Raw genomic sequence first — 26266 nt, 5'->3', positions numbered from 1 at the left:
TCAGCCACAGACTGAGGACTGGAACCCAGAGCCCCAGGCTCCCTCCTCTGGGTTCCCTCCCCTGCCTCATGAGCCTCTAGTACTTGGAGTGTTGCAAAGTCCTGAACTGCAGATTCTGCAGCCAAGGATTAACCATATTCCAAAGACAGAGAAAGGACCATGGGATTCTCTGCCCCACAGGGCACCAGGGCACGCGGAGTGGGGAAGAAAGCCAAGTCCACTCCACCTTGAGCTCCAGACGGCCCTGGCAGGGGGCCTGCCCACCATGGATAAGACCGCACAGCTCTCCTGGTTGACCCCAGAGCCGACTCACACTGTGGCCCCTGCTCTTTACGTCCCCCAGGGCTCTCTGGGACACCAGTGCACAGTCCCGTGGGAAAAGCTGGTGGGGGAGGTGTGGAGGAAGCCTGGGTGAAGCAGGTGTGCAAACAACAGGGGTGGGGGGAGGGTGTTGGCTCTCACGAGGGCTCTTACTCACTGAATCAAAGTGAAACTCAGGGACCTAGGGGCCAGGAGGAACTGAAACCTGACCCCCTGCCCAAGGGACAGACCCTAGGCACCAGGGAAAGGCCCAAGGAGCCCCTCTGATTGACCACCTGGCCTCAAGTCCCCTGCTTTACCAAGGAAGCCTCGGACACTTGTCTGCCTGGCTGAGGTGCCAGTGACTGCAAGGCCGGAAGGACGGGAGAGTGGCCAGCCAGGCTGGGTCCTTAGCATCACTGCCACTAAGCGCTCCCGTGCCTGGACCACCCATCTGGCAGGTGTGAACTGAATGACCCCCGTCTCACTGTTCTTCTGGGCTGCTAAGGGGTGGGGCTGCTTGGCCCTGCCCTACTGCCTTCCCTCCCTCACCTACCTCCGGCCTGAGAGCCTGACTGCCCAGTTCCCTGACCGCATGCACGCACCCGCAGGTGTGCGTGCACGCGCGCGCACACACACACACACACACACACACACAGCCCCATCCAGCTCGATCAGGGCCCTGCCTCCCATAGGCTTTAGCTGCCACAGGCTGGACTCAACCAGACTTGTTCTTCAGAGTCCATACTAGGACTCCAGAAGCTCAAAGGCATTCAGGTAGAGAAAATAGAGCACAAACGCCGTGAACAAGGTGAGTACAGAGCAGTCTGAGAATCACAGGCCCAGCAGCCCTAGACTGGGGGTAGGAGAGCCTGCCCAGTGTCACAAGATCTGATTTTTTTTTTCCAAGAAAGGCTAGACATCCAGATGGGAAATCTCCTTATTTTTAAATGTTGGTAACTAACTCAAAATCATTTTAAATACAGGACAAGCCAAGTAAAGCATGACCAGAAGGCTGGCAATCAGATTCAAAGTGATGCCCTCTGAGCAAGCATGTTGGTCCGGGCCCCTGCCCAGACAAAAAAAGAACTCAGGGAAGGGCCCCCTACATGTCCAGCCTGAGGGTACATTCAGGGGACACCCTGTGGAGGGCAGGGAGGGAACCTGCCCTGCTGAAGCCCCAGGAGAGACCAAGACAAAGTGGTGGTCATTTCCTCCTCTCTCTGCAGAGTCTGTCTGGTCTCCAAAGCTCCATGCTGGCCTGGGATGAATCCAAGGGCCTCAGCCAGTTGTGAGGGACCAATGGCCCAACACTGAAAATCCCCCAGGGAGTGGACTGGCTCTGGAAACCAGGCCAGGTCAACAGACCAGCCTCAAGGACAGCATTCCAGGTGGAGGGCTTTGCCTGGATAATGGCCCAGAGACAGGAGAGCTCAGAGACTGTGCGGCGACTGGAAGCACAGAAGGGATGGGGAGGAGGAATGGGAGGCCAGGGAGGGAAGGTCAGGGCTCACTGTCAAGAGTTGAGGCCCAGGGGTGATAGGCTGATGGGGTCAGGTCAGGGTTGCTCATGGCTTTCAACAGTGGGGGCAGCAGATGGGCCTAGGAGAATGGAGGAAAGGAGGGGAGGTAAGAAACTAAGATTTGGCCTGTCAAATGGCAGTAGTATATCAAGGATGTTCTGAGGAGTCCGTCTGTCCCTCTAGGTTTTCTGGGTTTTTACCATGTGAAATGCCATTTTTACTGGCAGACCCCTTCTTTTCTCCAAGCCTGTTTTCCCATCTGAATAATGACAAGGTGACACGTCCCAGATGCTCTCCAAGGCCCTTCCAGCTCTGACAAGGGCTTGTGAAAACCAAGGTGGTGACCCCAAACCCCTAGAGGCCCAGCCCTCCCAGGTCCAAGTATTCTGCCTTCTGCCCTCCATCCTGGAGGTCTCCACCACCTTGTGTACCCAAGACCTCACTTCATGGAAAACTGAGGCTTAACCCTTTTATTCTTCCATCAAGGGGTTGAAGTGAAGGTCCTGAAGGAAAAGGAAGCAAAGGAAAGCCGGGGGCCCTTCCCTTTGCAGCTGACACCTGGGGGCGCTGTTGTTCAGTCTTGGCGCCCAGAGAGGCTGACTGTTACAAACAGGAAGTCAGGGAGGGGGGCAGGGGGGGATCAGCCAGTTTCAGCTGCCAAACAGAGCTGCAGCGGGAGCCTGCTAGCCCTCAGCCTGGACCGGCCTCACATGCTCAAGCCCCGGTCTCCTTCAGGGGCCATTTATTAAATACTTAGGACCACCAGGCCCTGGAGCTAAACCCTTTGCCAGAACGACTTCATTTTATCCTCACAATAACGCCCAAAACTTGTGCCCCCTCTACTTTCCGATGGCAAAATGCAGGCTCCGAGAGACTAAGTAACTTGCCAAAGATTTCACCACACAGAGTCCTCGAGCCAGTTGGTCCCTGGCCTGTGAGCCTGGGTCCTTGCCTCAATACCTCAGGTTATTTGGGGGTCTCCAGAGATCACTGATCTGTGGAATGGTGGTGCCACAAGGGTGCCTACAACTCCCACCTGACTCAGGAATCCTGAGCTTTTCCACACACCCCAGTCCCTGCTGGGAAATCTGAGAGCAGTCTCTGCATCTCTTGCTCCAGCTGGCTGCCTTCGGTCCTGAGTCCGGGAGCAACAGAGTCTGAGTGTCAGTAAAAGAAGAGGGTCCTAGGAGAGGAAGGCCAGGGCCTGCCCAAGGTCAGAGGGTCCCTGGGGCCCCACATGGTCTGTGAACTTCTGAAACCCCTTCCCTCCCCAAGATGACTCCCATGGAGGTCTGCAGGGCAGGGCTGAGCTGAGGCTCCCAGCCTGGGAGAAGGGGAGGGGGGAGCTGGTAAGAGAGACAGCAAGAGCCAATACAAGAAAAGAGAGAGAGTGGGTGAGTGCACATGAGAGAGAGAGAAAGAGAAGAGAGTGAATATGAGAAAAAGAAAGAGAGTGAGAGTTGGAACAGCAGACAGAAGCAGACACAGAGGAAGTCTCGATAAACAGGACATAAACAGAGGCAGAGGGCGCTGGATGAGATGTACCCCCAAACAAAAGACACAGGGAGAGACACAAAGACAGAGAGGAGACAGGCACCTCCAGAAAGAGGGATGGACATAGTCATGACAGGAGCCCCCGCTAAATGCCCCCAAACTTCCCCATGAGGGTCTTACTGGACTTGGCATCTTTTGAAAAGGACAGGCCCCTTCCGGTGCCCTCTGCAGGCAGAGGGCAGTCCAGTGCCCAGAAATTCCACCTGCAATGTACCCTCCACTGCCCCCAAAGAAGCTTCCACACTGGTGCTGGATTGGCCAGCTTTCTGAGCTAGTGAAAGGCATTCGCACTCGGCTGACCTCGGTGTGTTGAGGGCCTTTCAAACTGGCGGGATGAAGGGAGGGGGGGTCAAGGGGACCTGAATGGGGGCCCTGGAGACGGCGGAAGGAGGCCCCACCAGAGATCAAAGGCCCAGAAAGGAACAGAGGGTCTGGGGCTGCCCTTTCACCCATGGCCGCTATTCACAGCTCTGCCTGCTCCGCCAAGTCCAGCCCCGCCACGACCTCCTCTGGGCCTTCTGGGGAGGGAGGCACTGCCCGGGCTCTGTCCCCCTAGCCCCTCAGGATTCCTTAGGCCCATGCCACAGCTTTCTCCACAGACGCTCTCAGGACAGCCCAATCAAGAGACGAAGCTGCCTCTCACGCCTGGGCAGCACCCCAGCCTGACTCTCACCATCCACAAGCCTCCTGAGCCCTCTGGGCACCAGGCCCTGTGCCAAGGGGCCAGGCTGGGGGTAGAAACACAGGCGATGCGGCCCTGTCCAGTCAAGCCCACGTGATGGCGGACTCAGAGTCAGGCAGCAGGAGGGAAAACAAGTAGGCAGAACCACTTCCAGATGCCAGGCAGTCACAGAAGCACTTGTCCCCCAGATTGTAACAGGCCTCAAAAGTCATGGAGTCCAGAGACTTCCCTGGTGGTGCACTGGTTAAGAATCCGCCTGCCAATGCAGGGGACACGGGTTTGAGCCCTGGTCCAGCAAGATCCCACATGCCGCGGAGCAACTAAGCCCGTGCACCACAACTACTGAGCCTGCGCTCTAGAGCCCGCGAGCCACAACTACTGAGCCCGCGTGCTGCAACTACTGAAGCCCGCGTGCTGCAACTACTGAAGCCCGCGTGCTGCAACTACTGAAGCCCACGTGCCTAGAGCCCGTGCTCCACAACAAAAGCCACCGCAGTGAGAAGCCAGCGCACCACAACGAAGAGTAGCCCCTGCTCACTGCAACTAGAGAAAGCCTGTGCGCAGCAACAAAGACCCAACACAGCCAAAAATAAATAAATAAATAAATAAATAAATAAATAAAATTAATTTTAAAAAAAGTCGTGGAGTCTAAACCAAAATGCCTTCTTTGACTCTTCTGCCCTTCACCCCTGCTCATACCTCCAATGACAGGGAGCTCACTACCTTTCTAAGCTAATGCTTCTAACCTTGGCCCAGCCTGGGTGTTGTCTGAAAGCTGTTCCTTGTACTGAGCCATGATCTTCCTCCCTGTAGCTTCCTTTAACCAGCCCCAGCTCTGCCCTCAGAGGCCCCACGCACCTTATCTGCTGCCTCAGCCGCAGAACCGTTCATCTGAGATTTGGACACAGTGGCCACATCCCCAAGGCTGGTATTGGAGGCACATGTCCCAAGGAGAATCCTAGAATTTCTAGACTAAAAGGGCCCTTGGCAATCCACTGGTCTAACAGTGTTTTAACTTGTTTTTGCTACAGAACTCTTTACTCAAATAGAGCTTTCCACGGAAGCCAAAAATACCAAGAGAAACACTTCTAGTTGAGAAGACTAGAGATTCTCCCCACCACCACTATCCTCACTAATTGTGAACCCTCTACAGGCACGTGACCAACCCATTCTACGGAGAAGCATTTATTGAGCACGCACTATGTGCCAAGCATTTGTATTCAAGCCATGTTATCCAACAGTAGCCACTGGGCACGTATGGCTACTGAGCCCTTGAAATGTGTCTAGTGCAACTGAGGAACTAAAATTTTAATTTTATCTGATTTTAATTCATTTAAGTTTAAAAACAAGCCGTGTAAAATATTTTTCCCTTTATAAAGTGCCACTTCCTATGAGAGTCCTTACCAGATCCTTTTGGTCAATGTTGGCCCTTCCCTGCCCTGCCCTGCCCTCCCACTCTGGTGCCATCCTCCCAGCACAGCATCACCCCACACACTGCCCATCAGAGGGACTTTGGGTTGTCAATCTTCCCCACCAGCCTGCAAGGTCTAGAGGGCAGGTCCTCTGTGACGGAACTCTCCCACCACCCATCCCTGCCCTGAGCCCATGCCCACAGGGTAAAACCCAAGTCCAAGTGGAAGACGACTGTGAACCAGAGCTGAGCAAGGAACTCCACCCTGCAGAACCTCAGTCACCTCATCTGAAAAATGGGGATGGGGACCCTCAACTGTCTTCCTCTTGGCCCTCTATTGCCTCTATTGCCCCATGGCCCTTGCCTCAGGCTGCTGACGGCTCCTGAGGAAAATGGTGCCACGGTCTGCAGCCTCAACGGGCCGGCATCCAGCGCACCAGCATCTCCCCTGTGTTTCCCCAGCGGCTGGTTCTTACTTTCTCACCGCACTCTTGGCAGCATCCAGCCTGCTGACCACGCCCTTCTGCTTGAAACCCTCCAGGCTCTGCCCAGCCCCAGGCTGCTCCACCTCCAAGCATCACTCTGGAGGGGCTGAGGAGCAGCAGGTGGCTGGACAATGCCAGGGAGCTGAGGCCTCAGGGGGGGGCTCTCTCCACTCCTTCCCACCCCACCCCACCGCCTGGCCATACCAGCCCTGTGGCTTTGCCAACATCATGGAACTCTCTGGGGCCTTGGTTTCCTCCCCTATAAAAAGGGGGTGGCAATCTCTGCCTCTTCAGCTCCTCCTGAAGCCAATGCAAGGATGCAGGGAGCTATAGAGGGAGAATGGGAAAGGGCAGTAGGGAGCACCACACTGTACTGCTCCCAGGCAGTTTGCTGATGTGAGCAAGGGCACTTCTTTTTTTTTTTTTTCAGTATTTTAAAAGCAATCAAATGTTAAGTGATTATTTTGAGGAGCAATGTATTTATAACACATCCTATAAAGTAGGTGTGTTTTGGAACCACAAAGACTCAGGACTATGTACAACATGGAAATCCACTGTGTCTAGTCTCCACAAGGCAAGAATAATGTTGACTCTCTCAACCCTTCCAATATTTATGTGCAACATGTGTATCATTTCAGCTGATCTATTTTGGAAGCTTAAAAATGGAGCTATTCCTAAACAAGTAAAATTTTAATGTATCCTGGCACATGAAAGTACATAACCTGTGAAATATGCACATTTCAGAAGCAGAAAATTCTGCTTTTCCTGCACAACTATGCCTATTAATCCTACTATGGTAATTTAAACAACCACTTGGAGAGTTTAGTCTTAAGGGTTAAAAACAAACAACTAAAATCTGAGAAACACCAAGTTCAACTTGATTTACTATCTTTTATATATTACGCTTCTGCCCGTTGTATAAAGGCCCCAGGGGCCAGACTGAAATTTGCCAGATTCCTTTTCATAACAGAGATTTTAATTTCATCTTTTGTTCTAGAACTTAGAATTTCCAAGTTTCATTATGTTTTTTTGTTTGTTTGTTTGTTTATACTGTAGGTTCTTATTAGTCATCAATTTTATACAAATCATTGTATACATGTCAATCCCAATCGCCCAATTCAGCACACCACCATCCCCACCCCACCATAGTTTTCCCCCCTTGGTGTCATATGTCTGTTCTCTACATCTGTGTCTCAACTTCTGCCCTGCAAACGGGCTCATCTGTACCATTTTTCTAGGTTCCACATACATGCGTTAATATACGATATTTGTTTTTCTCTTTCTGACTTACTTCACTCTGTATGACAGTCTCTAGATCCATCCACGTCTCAACAAATGACTCAATTTTGTTCCTTTTCTGCCTATGTCTCTGCCCAGCCACATCCACTCTCAGTGATGCAGGGCAGGGGGCAGGCAGGGGCTCTGCTTGTTGCTTGAGTCTCTCAATCTTCCCAATCCTGTAAGCTTTCAGGACCATCAAATCCAGACCACAGACTGGATCACCTCCGAAGTCTTTCTGGGGATCAGGGCTCAATCATAAATTCCAAAACTGAAAGGATCTCAAAGATCATCCAATTCTGCATCTGATTCTTGATAGTCCTATACAGCAGCCCAGCAAATGGCTACCTAGGCTCTACTAACATACCTCTAGTGACAAGGCACTCACTACCTCCTGAGGCAGCCCCCTTTGGCCGTAGACCACTCGCATATTTACAAAGTTATTTTTTACTCTGAGCTGAAATCTATTCTGCATCTGCCACACACTGGCCTTTGAGGCCACACAGCAAAGTCTCATTCCTCTTGCCTTCCATGTCAGCCTTCCAAATATTTGAAGGCAACAATCCAGTCCTGCTCATTCTCCTCTTCTTGGTACCAAAACATCCCTAGAGCCTTGAGGTATTCTCCAAATACCTCTCCATCCGGGTTATACCCATCTGGACACATCCCAATTTGTCACTGTCCCTCTTAAAGGTCAATACCACAAATGAGTCACAGCCTTCAGGAAGGATCTTCCAGCACAGAGCAGTCTAGATGAACAACACTCACATCCTGACCACTCTTACACCTTCTCAAGCAGCTTGAGAGGCTAAACAGTGACCACTGATCAGAGGCTGAAAGCCAGCAGAGCACTCAACAGACACAGTGACACAGTCCCCCCAGTTCAGGACCTGTGTGTTTGATGGTAAACATAAAAGTCAATGTTTTTCTCTCTTCAAAACTCTCTGCCTGTATCCCTCAACCTCTGAGGGAACCTCACATACCTGTCCCTCCACATGATCAAACACAGCGGGCCCCAGCTTGGGCACATCTGCTGTGAGTCCAGGTGACAAAGGGAGAAAAGATGACACCATCAACGCCATAAACCAACAGAGATGGTAGGCCCACTGCCTCCTGCAGTACCCAGTACAGCAACCCTGAGTTAAAGACTTCCCACATCTGCTCTGAGCGTTGGGGGGTGAGGGGGCGGAGAGGTGAGGCAGGTTCCAGAAGCTGTGACTCATCCCCCGTGTACTCCACAGCTCCTAACAGAGGCCACAGGCCCAGCTCCTGCATGGCCTGGAGCCCACACACCACAGGCCAATCCACCGCTGGGCCAACTCAATTTTCTAGTTACAGATCTTAAGTACTTAGGCATGTGCTCGCGAGAACATACATCCCTTACAGGGAGCCGAGAAAGGGAATTGTGCTGAGGAACAGAATAATTGAATCAAGATTTCTGTCACCCTGCTCTCAGCCCCTAGACTACAGCCCGTTTTTTTTGTTTTTTTTTTTCCTTTCCTGACAAAGGTTTTACAGACTCCCGGGGGGGTCATTTCTCCTCTCAAACCCATTAATGTCAGCCTGCTGGCAGCCTATCCAGGGAAAGGAGAACCAGGTTAAGGTGGGCCCATGTCCGGGACAGAGTCGGCGGCCAGCTCCCAAGGCCCGGGTGGCACAGCGAGGGTTGAGAAAACCAACAGGGAAGATTGTCATCTATTTAATCCCCGGGAGGCCCCCGGCACTCCTTCCTTCCAGGCCCAAGGACAGAGATGAGAAGATTATTCACTTCCTCAACGCCCCCCATCACCGCACTGAAGGCCTTCTGAAAGACGTGTGCTCAGACCCTCGGAGAGCCCACCCGCTGACCCTGCCACCCCATGTGTGCCCCTCTCACTTTGCCCAGCCCCTCCCTCTCCCCTAGGCCTCCCCCCAAAAGGGACACTGCTGCTGTGCTCATACCCTCCACACCCTGCCCTCTGGGCATCACATCTGCAAATGCAAGGGCTTCTTAGAGGTCGCAAAGCACAGGCCCCAAGGGCTCTGCCAGGCCCGCCTTTCCCACCAAGGGGGTGAAGATGGGAGGAGGCCAGCGAGAAGTCCAGTCCCAGCCGGGGCCCTCTTCCTCTCCCGGAGGGCTCAGCCCCTTCCCTGTGGCCAGGACAGGACTGGGCTGGGCCAGACGCCTCCAGCGCTCTGAGGTAAGGGGTGCTCAGTGGGCGTCTGTGCTTCCACCCCTGACTGAGGGCCTGGAAACGGATCCCACAGATCCGCTCAGGCCCATCCCCGACGGGCAGCGCCGGCGTCTCTTACCTTCATCTCTCTTGCGCTTGTTGGTGTCGGCGCTGGGGGATGTGATGCCCAGGATGCCGCTGATGGAGTAGGAGGAGCCGGCTGAGTCCGTGCTCACCGAGGACACCTGCGTCACGGAGCCGGTGGACACTGCGCAGAGGGAGAAGACGGTCAGGGCCGGCACGAGGCTGGGGGGCGGTGCCGGGGAGGAGAGAGGTCGGCCCCGCCTTCGGGCCAATTCAAAGGCACTCCCCCTACAGGGGGCTGGTGCGACTGGGAGAGAGCCGGGCGGGGCAGGTGTGTGCTGAGGACGCTCGCCACAGGGCAGCGGCCAAACCTGGGCGATGAGAGTAGCCCCGAAGAGAACTGACACTGCAGAAGGGAATACGGGCACTAGTTCAAACCCCAGCCTGTCCGAGGGTGCAGGAAGCAGGGGGATGGAGCAGAGAAACGGGGGAGCTGGGGCCCACCACCAGCCAGTGCTAGAAACGACCTCACTCCCTACTTACAAATCCACCCATACACGCAGACATAAATATCTGCACACTCATACACAGAGCCAGCAAAGCACCAAATGCAGACTATCTCTTCTTTTTATAGTTCCTCGCTGTCTTTTCTCCTTCCACTTTACCTGGATTTTAATATTTTATATTAATTATATAATATTAATATACTATATGTTATACATATATTGATTTATAATAATGATAATTTTTTCTGAGAACTTACTCTGTGCCAGGCACTCAGGCATCATCTCATTTAATTCTGAGAACAAACTTATAAGCTAGGTCACTGGAAAGGTAAGGGAACCAAGGCTCAGAGAAGGTAAGTGACTTGTCCAAGGTCACACAGCTAATAAGAGGCAGAGTGGTGACTGGAACCAAAGAACTAAAGTCAACCCCTATAGTAATCTGCTCCTCACTAATGAATAATGAAAAACAATAATATGCTTCACGTTCATAAAGTGCTTTTCATTTGATGCTTGCAATAACCAAGAGTGCTATTATTCATCCGCATTCATCAGGTGAGGCAACTGAGCCTCCACACAGCAAAGTGATTGGCTCAAAGTCATCTAGCTAACAAGCCGTAGCACCAGGGCTCAGCCTTGGTTCTACTCAGTTAAAGTCTAGACTTCTTCTGCCCAGAAATGTGGGTTGGTGACTTATTGTGACTGAGACCAGGTATCTAAGTTCCTAAAAATAAGAATGGGGGAGGGGAGGTTTGTGCAAGTTTCACATTAACTCCTGGCCCCAGAATCCAAGGGGGAGACCTGTCGGTCATCAGGGTCCTCTCAAGCCGTACAGCTGAATTTCCATTTCTGGGCTGTGGGAATTCTTTCTTGGTTCATTAAAACCTACAGACCAATCTCAGACACATTACCTTCGGCTATAACTAGCTGGAGGCGGGTGGAGCTGCTTTTGACTCTAAAGTGTAGGAAATTACTAGAAATGGTGGTGATTGGTTGAGAAGCTGTTTGTTGCTTTCCTTGGAGCACATTCAGCTCTTGCTCCTACAGACCTAAAGGGAGCAGTGCCTTTCTTCTCATATTTGAGTTTGATTTTAGATCTTCCTTAGGAGACACAGAAGTAGAAATCGTTAACTTCTCTTTTCCTTCACCAGAAGAAGCTCCTCAAAATAGATTTATGCAAATCTCACAACCTTTTCTGTGTTAAGGTGCAAAGAACAGAGGAAGAAAGAAGCTCACCAGTCATTCGGTACTTTAAACAACCACCACATATAACCAAGGCTCACCACGTTGCTGACAGAGCCGATGACATGTGTTTCAACATTTTGTAATCACACTCGGCTCAAAAGACTCAGGTTCCAATTCTGGCTCCACCACTTACTGGCCATGTGACCTTGGGCTAGTTATTTCATCTCTCTAAAGCTTCCATTTCCTTACTCCTCAGTAAGTTAATAAGTTATAAGGGGCTGTACACAAATAAGATATGGATTTTATACAAATTTCTGAGATAAGGCATTCTGCTGACTGTCAAGTGTAATTATTCCTCTTACCCAATTGAAAGAATATTATCAGTTACCCTAAGTTTGATATACCTTGCTATGTGACCTGAAATTGTTAAAGCTGCAGATGAAATCCCAGCCACAAACACTTCCCCAGAAAGCTCTCCTTAACCCTCTCCACTCCAGCTCAACAAAGCTGATCTTTCCCTCCCTTCTGCTCCCACAGCACCCTGTACTCTCTTCTTGAGCCTGATCTCAGTGTTTTGCAGACTTCTCTTTGTTATTTTCCCCCATTAGACTGAGAAGCCCTTGAGAACGGGGATTTTGTCCCGCCTTCCTTATAACGTTAGTTTCCACCACCACGGGCTGCATAGCAGGGGCTTAGCAAACGCTTTTTGGATGGATTACTAAATGAAGAATTATTTTATGGAAGGGAAGAATTCTGTCTTACCTTTATGCAAAGAAGCAACCATGAAGAATCAGAGACCTCAGAGGGCACTGGGTTTGTGCCCCTTGCTCCACAAATGGGGAAACTGAGGCTCACAGAGGTGAAGGGGCTTACACAGTTCACTGGTTGACTTAATGACAAAGCTGGAACTATAAGCCAGGCCTCTGCCTGTCCCCCATCACCATGGGGAGTTCAAGTTTTCAGTCAAAGAAGGAGCAACAAAGGGTACACAATCTTTGTGTAATTAAGGTGTGATTAAGTGGAATTGACAGGGCCTGTGGCAGCCAGAACCGTCAGAGGCTTGCTGAATGGTGGCCCGCTTTCTTATAGTAGAATAAGCTTTCCCCCAACTAACCAGAGGTGTTTCCTTTATCCAAAGTGGAGAAATCATACACCTTGTGTAGACACACGTCACTTTCATCTCACGATCTTTGCAGGGAAGGGAAGGCAAGGGAAACTTCTGAACTCCTGGGTAGTAGGAAATATGACTCTTCTCCTTACGAGTCATGGTCACTCTCAGACTTCACCCATGAGTGTCAGAAACCCCACTGGCAGCCCTTGACAGTTCACGGAGCACATGAGATCGAAGCAAGAGAGAGAGAGAAAGAAAGTTTGGGAAGTTTTGCCACATCTTCACTCAAGACTGCAAGTGCACAAAGAATTGTAGAAGGGCTGGTTGATAGAAGAAAAAAACACATTCAAAACTACTTACTGACTAATGATGCAGAAAATGTTATGAATAAGTATCCCTTTCTTGATTTATTACTTTAATTATCTGACATTCTATAGACCCCCATTAGTGGATTTTTTTTTTTTGGCTTAGATTTCAATTTTCTGTCTCATGGTGAAAGCTATTTATCATAATAATCAGTAAAATTCAAAACCTTTTAGCAGTATTTATAAAATTCATTTACCAGGTTCAGCCCTTGGAGAATGACAAAGAAGGCGCATTAGTACGTGTGCTGAAGTGTTTTATGCAGAATTATCTGTCCATAAGAATGATTAAAAGTTCTTTAGAGTATTTGGAGCCCATTAGATTTTTAAATTTTTTTTAAAAGTTCTTCTTACCTATGCTGTGACTGGAAGCTGGGACCGGCTGGTTGGGTGGCTGCTGTACTTTTGTCCGGATGATCCTGTGAACAGTTGGGAAAAAAAATAAATGGCTATTTACCATCATGGAGGAGAAGAGATCTCAACTAGCGATGCCAGAAACCCATATCCAGCTGGGTCGTGGGTCAAGTTGGGGCAGAAGTGGGGGCGGATTATGAACCCAGGTCCTGAGTTGGGGGTGTGGAAGAAATATAGATTAGTTCCAACTCAGCCCCTACCTCCCTGGGTGTCTTTGGGTAACTTGCACCCCTCTCGGGGGCCTCAAGTGCCTCTTCTGTAGGAAGAGATTGATGTGTTAATATTACAAAGAGGCATCCCATTCTTGGAGCAGCTTCAGCTCCATAAGGAACTCACTGAGTGAGTTAGAAAGTTCCATCCCTTTCCTGGACCTCAACCTCCCATCTGTGGAATGAAGGCACTGAACCAGGTGACCTCCCTGTCTCCTGGCAGCTCTCACACTCTGGTTTCTCTGCCTTAGAGAGCCACAGGAAAAATAACATCCCTGCCCATCAGAAATTATCAAGGGGGTAGGGGGAGGGATGTGAATGTTGCTACAAAACTAGAAAGGGTTAAAGTGCTGCCAGGAGAGGCCTGGCTTGGCTTTGCTAAGAGGAAGCCTGAATTATGCAAAACAGTGGAAGGCTCTAAGGGGCTGGGAGCCAGGGCTGTCCTGGACTGTCTTTCCAGAGACCTTGCTCCAGTTCTAACACGAACTGGATTGTGACCCTGGGCAAGTCCATTCCATTGAGGCCCTTGATACAATGAGGGAGTTGGAACAGACCAATCTTTGCTTACTTTAAGTAATCAAATCCTTTTTGGAAAAAAAAAAAAAAATTCTTATGGAAAAGTACAGAGTATAAAAAGGATAATAGCAGCAGTGCCTTCCCTTTGCTACCTGGCAGCTCTGATGTCCTTCTGCAGAAACTTGGGCTCTGAGAAGCTTAGTTTGTAACTTTCCAGCTGGGACAACATGTGAGGCCTCCATGAGACCCCAAGCCCGATGCATCGTACAGCAGCTGACCAGGGCCAGGCCAAAAGTCCCTTTTGGGTCTGCAAGAAAGTTCCTTCCCTGGCACTTGGGAGGAGGATAGGTGGTAATAAAATGTGCAACTTCTTTGGTAAAGTTCTATTCCAGTCTCCAACTATGACCTTTTAAAATAACATTTATTAGAGTTTTTCCTAATTATAAAAGTACTTTGTGTTCACTGTAGACTATTTGGCCAACAGGCATAAAGAAGACATCTAAAACCACATTTTGGTACATTTCCTTTATGCTAGCATTCCTGTGCATATTTGGAAATATCCATTTCTTCTTAACAAAATCAGGATTAAACCATGTATACAGTTTTATGTCCTGCTCTTTTCACTCAGCTTTTTCACATTTCAGACCATTCTTTCTGGAAGCTCTTTTCAAGCTGCACTGGTCTCCAGCTTGTGCACGGGGAAAGGGAGAACAGAAGTGTCTCCTGAACTTCACTGGGCCACGGCCCCTGACCTCTGTGATCTCACAGCTCAGTGCTGGGCACTGAGGGTGCTCAGCATCCTCAGCTGGTAGCCTGGAATGGATGTTTCTGCTCACACCACGGCCTAGCCACAGGCCCTCTGGAGCCATGGCCACTTGAGCTCAGCGTAGGGCCTTTGCCATTTTCTGATGAGTCAGCATATGTGCTCCCTCAAATATACTGAGCGTTTTGTTTGTTTTCTCCAATAGTCAAATAATTTATTTTGACTAAGAAAACATGGAGCGTATTAACAAAGACCTGGGTTTGAGGCAGTCTTTTTGACTACCTGGAATTAAGCTAGCATCTGACCTAATTTTGGATTTTTGTGTGTGTCACCTTCTCTGTATACATGTATGTGTGGCTACAGAGATATAGCTAGATGTGTGAATATACGGATATGCCAGATTTAAATATAGTTTATCTATATTATGGTTTATGTTTATACAAACATATGGTAAAATATTAATAGATTGTAACTATTTCCTGTTGAAGTCCTGTATAAAGTCCTAACTTTTCAAAGCATTGTCTTGCCATGAACTTTCTACGTAAGCAAGGAAAATTATGTTTTCCTTATTTTTCTTTAAAAATATTTATAAATCATTGGTAAAACATTATCAATTTTTATAAATCATTGACAGGCAGCTGCAGCGGCGTGAACAGGCTCCGGATCCGGACTTCTAGAGTTTGAATCCCAGTTTTGCAATTTGCCAGCTGTATAATGTTGGGTGAATTACTTACCCCTCTGTGCCTCAATTTCTTCATCTGCAAAATGAAGCTAAGAATCATTCCCGCCTCATAGGGTTATTACAAGGATTAAATTAATTAAGTATGTAGAACAGTGGCTGCTGCATAGTAAATTCTCGATAAATGTTAGCTGTTGTTATTTTCACTGGTATCTTCATAAAGATTAATGACCAGCTTCAACCTTTAAGGGTTCATATTTTCCACAAACGCCTTAAAAACACATGGGATCCCCCTGGGAGCTGGGGAGGGGAAGGTAGCCATCCCCATACCCTGTTTTAAGGCTGTAGTGGGGCTTTCCTTTATAAGGAAGACTTGAATCATAGGGAACCCTCCAAACCCATCCCCAGAGATAGAAATTCTGCCCATCTGCTTGTAGCAGCTGCCAAGAAAAGAACAAAGAGCATCATTTTCCATTGAGAAGAAATGGGAGTGGGAAGAACAAGACTATAATTGAATCATAACAATTCTAAAAAAATTAAAAATTGAAAAATTAACATCAGGACTCATCACAATAAGAGCCATGCTCTGGACCTGTTCTAAACCAGAGACATTCAGAGCTAATTGACAGTCAGCGCTAAGAGGTGCAGCCTTTACTTTGCTGAGCATGAGCATGACCTTGGATGCCATATGATCATCCTAGATGGTCCAATGGAGAAGGAAGCTCAGCAATCAAAGTAATTCCTATAAATGAGGAAACTAAAGCCCAGAGTGCTCAAATGACCTGCCCAAGGTCCCACAGCAAGTCAGCTCCCATGCCCGAGCACTTTTCTTTGAGCCACATTCAAAGGAAGCAGTCCCTCTGCTAAATACTGCCTGTATGAGGCATAAAGCCTATTTGGATTCAAAATCCATCTAGAGTCCGAAGATTCAAAGTCCGAGGAACTTTAGACATTACAGGCACTTGTAAGGATCCCTTTTCAACATCACCCCCGCTGCTTTGAAAGGCTAGGTCTTCTCACCATCACCCCAGCCACCACCTCCCCAACACCACATACAAAATTCCACTGAAAGAGAAAATCGTGGTGCCTTAAAAAACGAAATGGGGCTCTAAGACTGAGAGAAATACCCACGTCTACCTCACTGATCAAACTGCCATCTTGCAGTAAGAATCCTGGGCCATCAGCTGTGTTAAGAATCCAGAAACCAAGAGTCCAACTAGGCCAAGCTGGGAGAGAGTCCACAGGTGACACTCACACCTGCGGCTGATGTGGAGAAGAAAGAGGGAAGGGATGAACGATACCAGAAGGCTTGTTGCCCAAGTCAGGATGAAGAGCAGAGTTTACAGATGGTCATCCCCAGGCCACATCCATCCCTGGACAAGGTTTGTTTGGCCTGCACAGTATATTTATTTTCATTTGAATTAGTTGCCAGTATTGGTAAGTTGGGAGCGTTTACATAAATACGTGGATTTCTAGCTTCTCTTGAAAAATCAGAACACTCAGAATACTGGCCCCACATCCTCACAGGACAACCACTGACTGGTACTAAATAGAGCTGCCCCTCTAAGCTGGGAATGTCACTCGGCCCCTGGTTTAGAGCCTCGGGACTGGAACGGACGAAGAAGGAAGGCTCCGTTCCACCCGGCATTGGGGTCAGCTCTAAGACAGTCACCTCCAACTGTCTCAGGCTGGATTCCAAGAACCTTCATGCAGGTTGTGCAACACCCCAGCATGTATTTGTCCTTAAGAAGCCACATAAACATGATGCTTTGTGTCCCAGGGAATCTCCCACAAGCCTAGCAGAACTGGTTCAGTGTTGCTTCACCCCATGTCAGTCATGGTTTCCCAGGCAGGATCCCCAGAAGGCAGCAGGAAGGCACACACTTCTGGTGGGGAAGGTGGAGACGGCCCTGTGGCCACCAGGGTAGCTACAGATCCAGCCACCCTTCCCTCCCTATATGTTTGAAGTATTGGAATAGTGAGACGTTGCCTCCCGGGGAAGCAGGGGCTGGAAGAGGGAGCTATGGACCCTCTTACACAACATTTGCAAGACAGTTATTTAGAAGCTGCATCTGTTTGAATGCAGTGGGATCTTTATATGGAAAATAAAACTGTGTGTGCTGGGATGCCTCAGGCTTTGTGGGTGCGGAGCTGGGGGGTGGATGCAGCAACACAAGACTGTCCCGCACTTAGTTTATTTGCATTGCGCGGTCTGTTGCTAAAGACACCAAAGAGCTCTCACAGAAGAATGTGGTGAGAAGCCAGAGAGTGCTCCCGGGGGGAACCCCAGAGAGGAGCACAGGAAAGGGCTATAGATCACAGAGGAAGCCTGCCGACAGGCAGCAAAACATACAGGCTGTGAGGCTCAGGAATGGATTGGGAATGCAGTAGGGATGGCTGCTTGCCCTTCCTTGTCTCTCTCCTCACAGATCCTCAGTTCTGTCCTGCCAGAGTCCTACTGGAGAGTGGCGGAAAGAAACATCCCTTCTCTTACCATCAGGGAACCTGGGCTCTACTCCCACCTCTAGCTCAAAATCATTGTTCCTGTGCACTCCCCATCTGGACCTTAGTTTCTATACCTGTCACAGGAGAGAGCTAAGCTTTGAGGGCTGTAGGAGACCACAGATGTGGCAGCACCTTAGAGGTACAGCCGGTGGAGCCACTGGGCCACCCTTATGGACTGGGACACCCAGGAGGCCCCTGAGGCTAGTCATGGCCCCAGCAACTAGCAGTCTGACCCTCCACACAGCACGGCTCTGGGCACAAAGCATCAGTTGAGCCATGATTTCCCTGGACACTCATTCAAGTACCCCCTTCATAGCCTTCACCACATCTGTAATCACTGTGCTCTATTTGCTTCATATGTTTCTTTCAAATCACTTACTTTTTGACTTAGAATTATTTTATAAAGCAATATTAGTTCTTTACCATAAATGGGGGGGATAGTTCATAAAGTTCACACTCACTGGTTTCAAGTGCTAGTTATATTTTTCTAAAGTACATTAAAATAACTTCATCACAAAACAGTTTTCCTCCTTGTATGACAGAAGATAGAAGTTGGGGCCCTGAAAATGATTTATGCTTGTCCCGCAAAGGCATTTTCTCATCGCCATTAGTTGCCACTGTTTAAAGATATAGAGATTTCATATACACAAATGTACAAATACATGCACACACAAGTCCTAGTTTCTGGCTCCTCTTTAAGAACGGAAAAAAAATCTGGCTACCACCGGGCCCACATTCCTGGCAGCTTTCAGCTAGAGCCGAGAGGCAACTGCCCCTTCAATAGAGCTTGTGTTCCTAGTTTGCCACAGACCGACCTTCCCCTGTCGCCTTATGCCTGGGCCACTTCCCTTGTTACATCATCTGTCTGACCCCATATTGGCATTAAGGTTTGTGACCCCCACGGGCAACCTGAGGTATCTTTCAAACCACATGTATAACCTAGATTGAAAAATCTCGGGGCCTCCAGAGCCTGACCACCAGTTTGCTAGAGGCTCCTCTGCAGAGCAGGCTGACTGCTCCTTCACTGATCTCAGCAGAGCAGGCCTCACTCCATGTTAGGGATTTTGGAGACACAGGTAGGTGGAAAAGTCATGTTGCTTTGTGTCATGGAAATCTTTCAAAGAGCTGGCAGTAGGGGACTCAGAAACCACATGGAGCCACTCATAAGCCAGAAAAGAACCGGAGTGATGCCCCTCAGACCCACCACAATAATTGCTACCTCTCCAGCAATTCTGTACCTATGGCGGGCTATCCAGACTTCTCAGTGAAGGCCAGAGTCCCTCCCTGGGTAAGGAGCCCCTCTAGAACAGAGACTAAGAGACCATATGCCTGATTCCCCTCTCTCTTCGTAGCACCTTGAAGGATGTCAGAGCCAAGGTAAAGGTTTGCTGAGAGAAGAAACAAAAAACAGGCTAATGGTTTATGAAATAGCAGGACTCAAAACACCAACACGGAAAATCACACAGTGATTCTGTGCATTTGAGTCATCACAGAAGGAACAATGTCAGGACCAGAGGGGATCTGGTCTGATCACCTCAGTTGCTGGGGGTGAGGGATCCCCTATGCCCAGACAGGCTCTGCACTGACAAGAGCAGGGCGTGGCCTTGGAGAAATGGGAGCTGTTCAGGTTTTCAGTCTGCTGGCTTCTTTTTTCTTTGTGGGGTTTAGAGAACAATCATTTCTGTCATCTCACAACGTCATCCTTGACTTTATGGCTTTCAATGGAGTTGAGACAGCACCATCTACGGTAGAAAACTTTCCTTCAGGAATTCAGTTTTGAAGCTCTGAGAGCTCTGTTGGATGTATTCTGGACCAGACTGGAAAAAAGAAGGAGCTCCCAAGAAGATCCCCAGCCTGGTATTCATGGTATTTCTCTGGATCTTTCTCCCCACGGGTGAGATTCGGGGCAACTGGGGAGAGGGCAACCCCCTAACTCCACAGGATCTTAGCATCCTGGATGTCAATCTTGGAAATCACAGACCCACATCAGCACCACCAAGGTCCTGGGCTCTCAGAGAGAGGAAGAGCTTTGTCACGGTCACACTGAGTTTGTGGCAGAGCTGGCACAGGAGCTAAAATCTCCCAACTGCAAGTCCGGGCTCTGTTCCCCACACTCAATAGCTCAAACTCTGCGCAAACTAGAGGCTGGAATTTTCCTCCTGGGAAGCCCTGAGGTGGGCCAGTGCCAACCTTGAGGATGGGCTTGCAAGGAAGTGACATTTGTGAAGGCCTAACAGGACAATTCACTGTGCGGTGCTTCACATGCAGAGGCAAGTGGTGAAGGGAGTGATGGAAATGACTCTGGGCTCAGAAGAATCTGCAGCAGCCAGAGTGTTGGCATAGCCTCCCCTCCCTGGGCTTAGGACACCTGCCCAGTTTGGAGAGAAGAGAGGGTAATAGAGCGATGCATTCAGCCCTGTTAGCATCTCTCCTGTCTGATCACCCCTATGGGGACTTGGTGAAAGGAGAGACCAGATCTCCAGGAAAGGCACATGCACAGCCCCCAGTATCCCCACCCCACCCAGACCCCTAGCCTCCCACAGGCACCAGCCCCTCACCTGTTGATGGAACTGACGCTGGGCACCGTGTCATTGTCACACACCCGTTCCGCCAGCAGCCGGTCCCTGATCTCCCAGGCAAACATGGTGGGATTTTGGCGTTTATACTCAGCGATTTTTTCCACCACTTTGGGTGTGGCAACCTTTGGTTTGGATCCTCCAATTACCCCAGGCTTGATGCTCCCCGTCTCATAATACCTAGGACCCAAGGAGAGAGGAGCTTAGCCATGAGAGACCTGGAAAATGGGTGTTGGTAACAAAATACTGGACTACTCTGTCCAGGAAATGTCCAGACCTGTGCTGTCCAGTACGTACCCACTAGCCATATGTGGCTTTTGAACATTTGAAACGTGGCTTGTTTGAATTGAGATGTGCTATAAGCGGCAAATACACACCAGGTTTTCAAAACTTAGTACCAAAAAAAGTAAAAATCTCATTAATGATTTTTCTATTGGTTACATATTGAAATGATCATCTTTTAATATATTGGGTTAAATAAAATATAGAATTAAAATTAATTGTACCTGTTTCTTTTTCCTTTTCTAATGTACTATACTACTAGAAAATTTTAAATGTCATGGATGGCTCACATTACATTTCTATTGGACAGCGCTGGTTGGAATGCTCTGCATTAATTAGTTAGTTAATTAATTAATTAATTAATTCTGTCACATTTATCTACCATTGACAGTTTACAGAAATCTTTCAAGTTGGTTTTCCCCTTTGATCCCCACAACACTTCTAAAGCACATAATTTTGAATTTCTAATTTCTAAAGCACAAAATTCAGTTTTGAATGACTGAATGAGTGAACGAATAAACAAATAGGTCCCCATCTACAGATATAAACAGAGATCCACAGAGGTTAAATGGCTTTCCCGGGGTCACTCAAGATCCAGTGGCCAAACTAGGACTGTGGCCCAGCCTCCTGAGCTACAATTTCCCAAGAAAGTTGCCCTGTGCCTTTAATTTGCCAGCTCTCCCATCCCCTAGCAGACTCATTCTGTGAAACTGTCCCTCAAAGTGCAACTTCTTTTTCCATAAGAGATAAACAATAACCCTGGTGTAAAATTAAAAAGAGTGTTGGATTCCAGAATTAACTAGAAATATGAGTTACGTATAAGTCAAAACCCAAGCAATCAGAAAAACAAACAAACAAACAAACAAAAACACCCAACCACAAGTCACTGCAGCTCTTCCAGGGACCTCCCCTGAGGTAAATCACTGTTTCTAAGGACATTTCCATGCTATCAGCTCTTCCTCGTTAATGCAAATAGGATGTCAGAGTTTTACAGTAAAACCGAGACCAGGGAAAAGAGTGCCATGAAAGAATATTTCAGGGGAAAAAAATTACTTGATTCCTTTTCTGAATCTGAGTCTTCACTGGACGTCTCTCTCAACATTTACAGAGGAATTCTTGACTTCCTCTTGCAAAGATTATCTTGCAGTTGAAAAAAGTTTTTAATGAAAAAGACATTTTAGAAATTGCTGGAAAATTTTAAACCTAACAAGAGTTTATAATAGCTAAGGGAAAGCGGTGATTCTCCCATGTGATGGGTGGGAAAGGTAACCCAGAACAATGACTGGTTACGTTTAAAGAGATGTTTCTCAGCTTGGGTAAGTCTGATTAGGGCCAAGTTAGTGAACATTCTAGAAACAGATGAAATAATTTGGGACCAGTGACGTGGATGCGCAAATTCTGTTTTTCACTAAGAAGAGTGAGTCATGTACAAATTTGGACCATAAAGCAAAACTCAATCTGTGCTCTTTCATTCTCTAATTGCTAAAAATTTGTTATTAGTCACAAATAGGTTTTTAGAGATATCCAAGAAAATACTTTTTTGCCAAAAGTCTAAAAAAAGTATCTAAATCAAAGCACACAGCAATCTCTGCAGATTCGGCAGATCCTTTCAACTTTACAATAGAAAAATATCTGTTACTATCAACACAACAACTCATTATTTAGTCACAGTGCCTTAAAGTTTACAGAGTCTTCCTTGAATTATCTTCATCCTCACACCAATCCTGAGAGGCCAGTATGGTTTTATAGAAGGGAAAACCGATGATCAGAAGATTAAGTACCTTGCCCAACTCCCTTCTGGAACTTAGAAGCAGTCCTGGGCTTTCAAACCTGACTCTGAATCCAGTGCTCTTTGCACTAGAACAAGCTGCTGCTTTAGGTGTAAAAATTAAAATAATACTAATACTAATAATAATGATCCCATGCAATTGTAGAGAGCTTTACTGTTTACTAGGCATTTCCATATGCATCTTGTCACTCATTCACTCACTTAATCAATAGTCACAGAGGGTCTGTTAGGACAGGCACTATCTTGGGGCGGGGGTTCAGACACACAGACAACCCTGCGCTCAAATATGTTAGCTGAATGAGACTGCAGTATTCACGCAGAAACTCTGAGAGGGTGGCAGGATGAAACCTCACACCCCAGCACTTGTCTTGCTTGTATGGCTGTGGATGGCAGTGCCCATGGCTCTCCATCCATCCCACCTGAACACGGCCAACCATAGGCAGCTATGGTCTTGACACAAGAGGTCTCTGTCTTCCTTTTGACTGACACATGGGCCAGGCACTTAGAAGGTAGCCCTGTCACTCCAGAAAACCCCAACTGGCAACTGTGTCAGACTAAATAACCACCCTTTCATCTCAGCAAAACAGCCACGCAGCGCTTTGGCTTATACACAACAAGACGAACAATAGCCACTAACACACAGTGCAGTTCGGCGCAAAGAACATTAGTTTGCGAGTAAAGAGGTATAGGTGCCAGTCAGTGGCTCTGATACTAACTCGCTGTGTGACCTTGACCAACTCAACCTCTCTGGGCCTCAGTTATCCCATTTGTATAATAAGGGGAGGATGTTCGCCCTGCCTACCTTGCAGGGCTGTTGTGAAGACAGAAATGCAGAATGGTTAAGAAAAAGCTTTGTAAAACATAAAGAGCACGTGTTGTGGATTAAAATCCTCTGAGTGTTTACTACTGTGTAACATACCACACAGTTCCAAATAGCCTGAACCTCCCAGCCAGGCTCCAGTGAAAGAAGACAACAGCCCAGCTTTCTGGGTGGATTTAAATGGGTCTCACATGCCACCGGGCTGTGCCCCTCGAGCCCCTCCAGAGCCTTGAGCTCTGTGGACTGAAGGCCCATACTCCTGGCAGACCGCCACCTTCCCGAGATGACTCTGCCTGCCCCAGGGACTCTGCCTGCCTTGCCATGCAGCCTCTGAAAACCACAGCCACCACATACCACACGCTCTCGACAATCTGTCACCCTGTGTGCGCCCATCAAATTCTTCGGTGACCAAAAAAAAAAAAAAAATCAGTGGATGGAACAACCCCAGTTCAGAAATTCCCAGTCACACTGTTTTAGGGCTGAACTTGTTTCTTAAAAGGCAGTTCTAATTAGAGTGACATTTTGTCCACTGTGGTTCTTAGTTATGAAAATAATGAGCTATGAAATTCCAATTTATTGTTGACAACTTAAACGGCCAGGCACCGGAGCAGCGCGTAACTTCCGAGTGCCACTCTACCTAGTGACAAATCTATTCCGGGCCGCGGGAGGCTGCCGGCTGGGCTTGGGAGGGTCACTGTCTCTCTCCTTCAGTCCCCCAGGGAAGATGTGGCGGGCTCCCGGGCACCAGAACATGAGGACCCGGCATCTGGATGCCCCCTCTGAGAAGGGCTCAGCATCTTGCCCTGAGAAGATTTCAAATAGCAAGCAAAATGTCGGCTCAGCAAAGACATCTCAGCAAAAACAAAGGAAGGGCCTCTTTTTTCTCTCTCTCTCTACCTCCGTACAATGAGAAGGCTTCCCAAGAAGATATCTAAGATTCACTCGGAGATGGTCTAAAATATTTTTCTTTTCTCTCTCTTTCTATCTTGTCTTCATTTCTCTTTCTGTTTCTCTCTCGTTTTAAATCAGTCCATTTCTTTTCTGTTTGGTTTTTTCTTTCTCTTCTCTTTATCTCCCTCTCCTCTAGTTTTTTTCTTTTTCCTTCGACTTACACTCTCATCCTCCTGCCTAAAATCACCATCTAACAAGAACACCACGCTGATGTCCTGACCTTCTCCTTGAACTCGGGCTGGGGCTCGTTTGCTGCTGAGTGCTAAACAGGAGTGGAGCGCACAGCCTCCATGGCTAGGGTGACCTGGGGTGGGCAGGGGCATAAGGAATAAACAGGGGGATATGGTCTCTAAAGGGGTTGCCATACTTCTGGCCCTGAAACCTCTTCTCGGCCTCCAGTGAGTCTCCTCAAGGTTAAATACTGTTGTTCCCTCCATCTGAGAGGACGTCTTAAATTCCAGCCGATGGAAGGGAAAGAGTAAGCAGGAAATCACGATGGCACTGACATACTTCAAAATATTTATTTTCTATTCAGGCGCCTGTTCTCAAACCATAACGCAAGCTACAGGCCAAAGGTTGTTTTCTGACCTGGCAAGAGAAATCCTGAGAGAGCATTGACAGCTAAACCCGAGAATGTTCCTGGCTGCCAGGGCAGACCTATAACAACTTCACATGCCTGGAAACACACTTGCGGCTTTGGTTTGGGAGTACAGCGAGATGCAGATGGTCTCGGAGTTCTTAAGGCCTCTTCCCAGCCTGAGTGCTGGCTGACTGGCTAGATGGACCTGAGTCACTCACTTCGCCCTCTAGATTTGTCTCCTCATCTCAAAACAAGCTTCCCTGGACCATCTCACCCGAGAAAATAAACAGGCGCATTAAGAGGCTGCAGAGCCCTCTGGGAGAATTGGCATTGTTAGTATTTTGCTTGCAGCAAATCACTGGGTCAAGTGGCACCTTTCAAATGTCAGATTTGAGAGTTAGTGTTTGTTTGGGGTTTTTTTTTTCCCTTCTCTAATTTCATATATATTTAGGATGCCTGTCACTATGAAGGAAACAAAACATACAGAAGGAAAACACTACAGCCCAAAATAATAAGGTAGATGATAACCCAAAACTGAAAATGACAGCTGACTTTTAAAAATGGAATGTGCTTTTTGAAAACATTAAAATGAAACATTGAAGTCTGGTTATGTGATTTTATAACTTGTAGATTTTCCACTCAGCCCTGCTAAGGCCCTGAGCTCACCAAAGATGTGTAGGGGAAATTCCTAAGGACCTCTTACTCGTGGGTTCTTTGGAATAATTCACCAGGCTTTCAGAAAACATGTCACCCTCTTATCTGAGTCACCCCATTCCACAACAGGGGTTTCCTGGGGCTACTTTGAACTGAATGGCCTCAAAAGGGCTTTGCAAACTCCAAAATGCTATGCATGTGAGAGAAGTGCCACCATGATTCTCACTATGACACTGCCACATTGGACAGCTTCTGGGTCATGTTTTAGGTCATTATTTGAAAAATCAAGGGAAGCCTGAAGCGCCTGCCTTTACCTGCCGAGGATTTTGCTGACACAACCATGGCTGACTCGAAGCTGCCTGGAGATGTCGCAGGGCCTGACACCTTGATGAGCAAGTTCCACTATCCTTTGGCGGACTACATCCGGGAGTGGCCGTCCATTCACAAAAACCCCCCCAAGCTGATTCACTCCTCCATGTCCTGAAACAGATCAGAAACAAAAGACAAGGGAAAGGGTGGTTAGAACCAGTCACAGGAGTAGAAACACTGCTTTGAGCACCCAGAGTCCCTCTGATCAGAAATGGCTGCGGGCTGGCTATCTTGAGCCTGGGATCTGATCATGCAGGCTACATGAACACCTCAGATTGTTTTTTAAAATTAACCTTAGCCTTTGTCCATCTTCAGCCAGTCAATTGGGCTATTGATAGCAAGCATCTCCATACTATGTTTCCTTTAGTTACTAGCATTTTCTTTATAATTTTTTTTAACAGTGGAATATATGAAGACCTCAAACTATACCAGGGACAGAACTTATCATATACATGATGCTGAGGTCTAAGATAGATCCTAGGGAGAAAATACATTTCAAAATGCATAAAATTTAAAGAGATTTTTAAA

At 48.1% G+C, this 26266-nt stretch overlaps 1 protein-coding gene across 1 annotated transcript in view; it reads right to left on the bottom strand.

Annotated features, from left to right (window-relative positions):
* PAX5 (paired box 5) overlaps window positions 1–26266 on the bottom strand; it is a 185530-nt gene that overhangs the window by 144841 nt on the left and 14423 nt on the right. Inside the window, exons 2-5 of the mRNA XM_082468811.1 lie at window positions 25684–25849; window positions 20276–20473; window positions 12986–13050; window positions 9526–9654 (exon numbers count right to left, since the gene is read on the bottom strand). Of these exons, the coding sequence (XP_082324937.1) occupies window positions 9526–9654; window positions 12986–13050; window positions 20276–20473; window positions 25684–25849 (558 nt within the window). The remainder of the gene's footprint in view (window positions 1–9525; window positions 9655–12985; window positions 13051–20275; window positions 20474–25683; window positions 25850–26266) is intronic.

Source organism: Balaenoptera physalus (assembly GCF_965194825.1).
Source record: "Balaenoptera physalus genome assembly, chromosome: 7".
Lineage (NCBI taxonomy): Eukaryota > Metazoa > Chordata > Mammalia > Artiodactyla > Balaenopteridae > Balaenoptera > Balaenoptera physalus.
Note: the sequence above shows the minus strand (reverse complement) of the source record. Positions and strands in the feature narration are given on the sequence as shown.